This window comes from Rana temporaria, unplaced genomic scaffold (genome assembly GCF_905171775.1).
Source record: "Rana temporaria unplaced genomic scaffold, aRanTem1.1, whole genome shotgun sequence".
NCBI classification, from domain to species: domain Eukaryota; kingdom Metazoa; phylum Chordata; class Amphibia; order Anura; family Ranidae; genus Rana; species Rana temporaria.
Window position 1 is genome coordinate 1,467 of NW_024404931.1, and position 2,002 is coordinate 3,468.

Consider the following 2,002-nt stretch of genomic DNA (forward strand, 5'->3'; position numbering starts at 1 on the left):
CATTTGCACCTGGGAAGGTTATCAAGGGATGACTTGCTTTCGTTTCAATAAACAGCTTAGCTAGAAGAAAGGTAAATTAAAAAGTAACCCATCTAGGAAAAAAAACCCAACCAAAAGAGAGTCCTGGGAGTGGAAAACCTACTTACTGCCAACCCCAATTAGGGGGAAGTGCATCCCAAAAATCATACAGCACAAGAAAAAGGAACCCATAAGGAGTAAAGCACCTCTGAGGCTGCTATTAGCCGTATAAAAGACATTTTTGGGTCATCAAAATCTCTACAAAGATCATAAACCATGTGTGTTGGCTGCACCAGTCTGGGGGGGGCCCCGGGCCACCCTCCTACTGCTATAACTCCACCCAAACACCCCCCCCCTCCACAGAAGGGCCTACCCCACTCCAGTGTCCCGGAGTGTACCCTATCACCTAAACTCCCTCAATCTCAATCCTCCCCTCCACAAGTAGTTGGAACCCCCAATTGCCCACACTGTGTGTGTGTGTGGGGGGGTGGGGTTGGGGATGGGGTTATAGCAGTGGGAAGGGGTGACCAGGGTCGGGTCTTTGTAGAGATTTTTGATGCTCACGTTATAAGGCCCTGGATTCTTGGCACTGCCAGGCTCTGAATTATTGGCACTACCAAGCTCTAAATGATTGGCACTGACAGGCTCTGAATTATTGCCACTGTCAGGCTCTGAATTATTGCCACTATCAAGCTCTAAATTCTTGGCACTTCCAGGTTCTGAAATATTGGCACTTCCAGGTTCTGAAATATTGGCACTTCGAGGCACTGAATTTTTGTCACTGCCAGGCTCTGAATTTTTGGCATTACCAAGCTCTGAATTATTCGCACTGCCAGACCCTGAATTCTTGGCACTACCAAGCTCTGAATTATTGCCACTACCAGGCCTTGAAATCTGGACACTACCAGGCTCTAAATTCTTGGCACTACCAGGCACAGAACTCTTGGCATTACTAGGCCCTGGATTATTGGTACCAGGCCCTGAAATCTTGGCACTCCCAGGCCCTGAATTTTTGGCACTGCAAGGCTCTGGATTCTTGGCACTGCCAGGCTCTGGATTCTTGGCACTTCTGGGCTCTGGCTTCTTGGCACGTTTTGGCAGTACCAGGCTCTGAATTCTTGGCACTGAAAGACAACACACTGCCTTCATATTGTTATGCTCTTGGAAGATTGATTGAAGTAGGCAATCTAAATCGTGGGCAGTTGACAGATAGGCAACCGGAAGTCATATCAATATAGACAACTGGAACTTATGTCAATAGTATGTTGACAGAGTTAGCGGTACACTGGTGCAATTCCAATTCTTTCCTCTCATGTGTACAAGAGGGATACAACAGAACCTCTCAAAAGTAGATTTATCTACTAGTAGGGTTAATAATGAGCGTCTGAGATGGTGGGAAAAGCTTATTATCACCCCTGAAAGATCAGAGACAACATAAAGACCAAGTAGTGCTGGTGGTTAACCATAGAGATGTAGGAAGACGTTAGGTGACTTATCACTCCGGCACTGACCTAAAACAATGGATTAAGGTTATAATGGATTGGTTATAATTAGATAAGACCAAAGAATTTTTCTAAAGTTCTATCAGCTCATAGTATATTCATAAGGCCTGGTATAAATAGGCACCTGAAGCTTAACATATGTACCTCTGATTGTGCACTGAGTCTGCCTGCACTTTGGTTGAATCGGGCAGCATTTGCGTCCAATGGCTGCTAAAGATAAAATAACTTATTTCTTGTGATTCGCACACTTTAAATATGTGTTTGCAATCCAAGCAGCTGTGATCTGAACCGTGATGGCTGTGATAAGGCGATACATGACTAAGTGGGATGAGTGTACAGTTCAGGCAGCTGTGATCTGCATATCTGGAAAACTTGGGAACAGTTCAAGCAGCTGTGAAGTGAACGTGTATAACTAGTGGAATAGGCATATAGTTCAGGAAGCTGTGGAATATCTACAGTCTATATAGTCCTGATAAAGCTGG

At 45.0% G+C, this 2,002-nt stretch overlaps 1 protein-coding gene across 1 annotated transcript; it reads right to left on the reverse strand.

Annotated features, from left to right (window-relative positions):
- Positions 1 to 582: 582 nt before the first annotated feature.
- Positions 583 to 1,167, reverse strand: LOC120924263 (small proline-rich protein 3-like; the record flags this gene model as incomplete). The annotated part of the gene is made up of 1 exon (XM_040335115.1): positions 583 to 1,167. A coding segment is annotated over exon 1 (585 nt), but the record flags the coding sequence as incomplete, so codon positions are not given.
- Between the last annotated feature and the right edge of the window lie 835 nt (positions 1,168 to 2,002).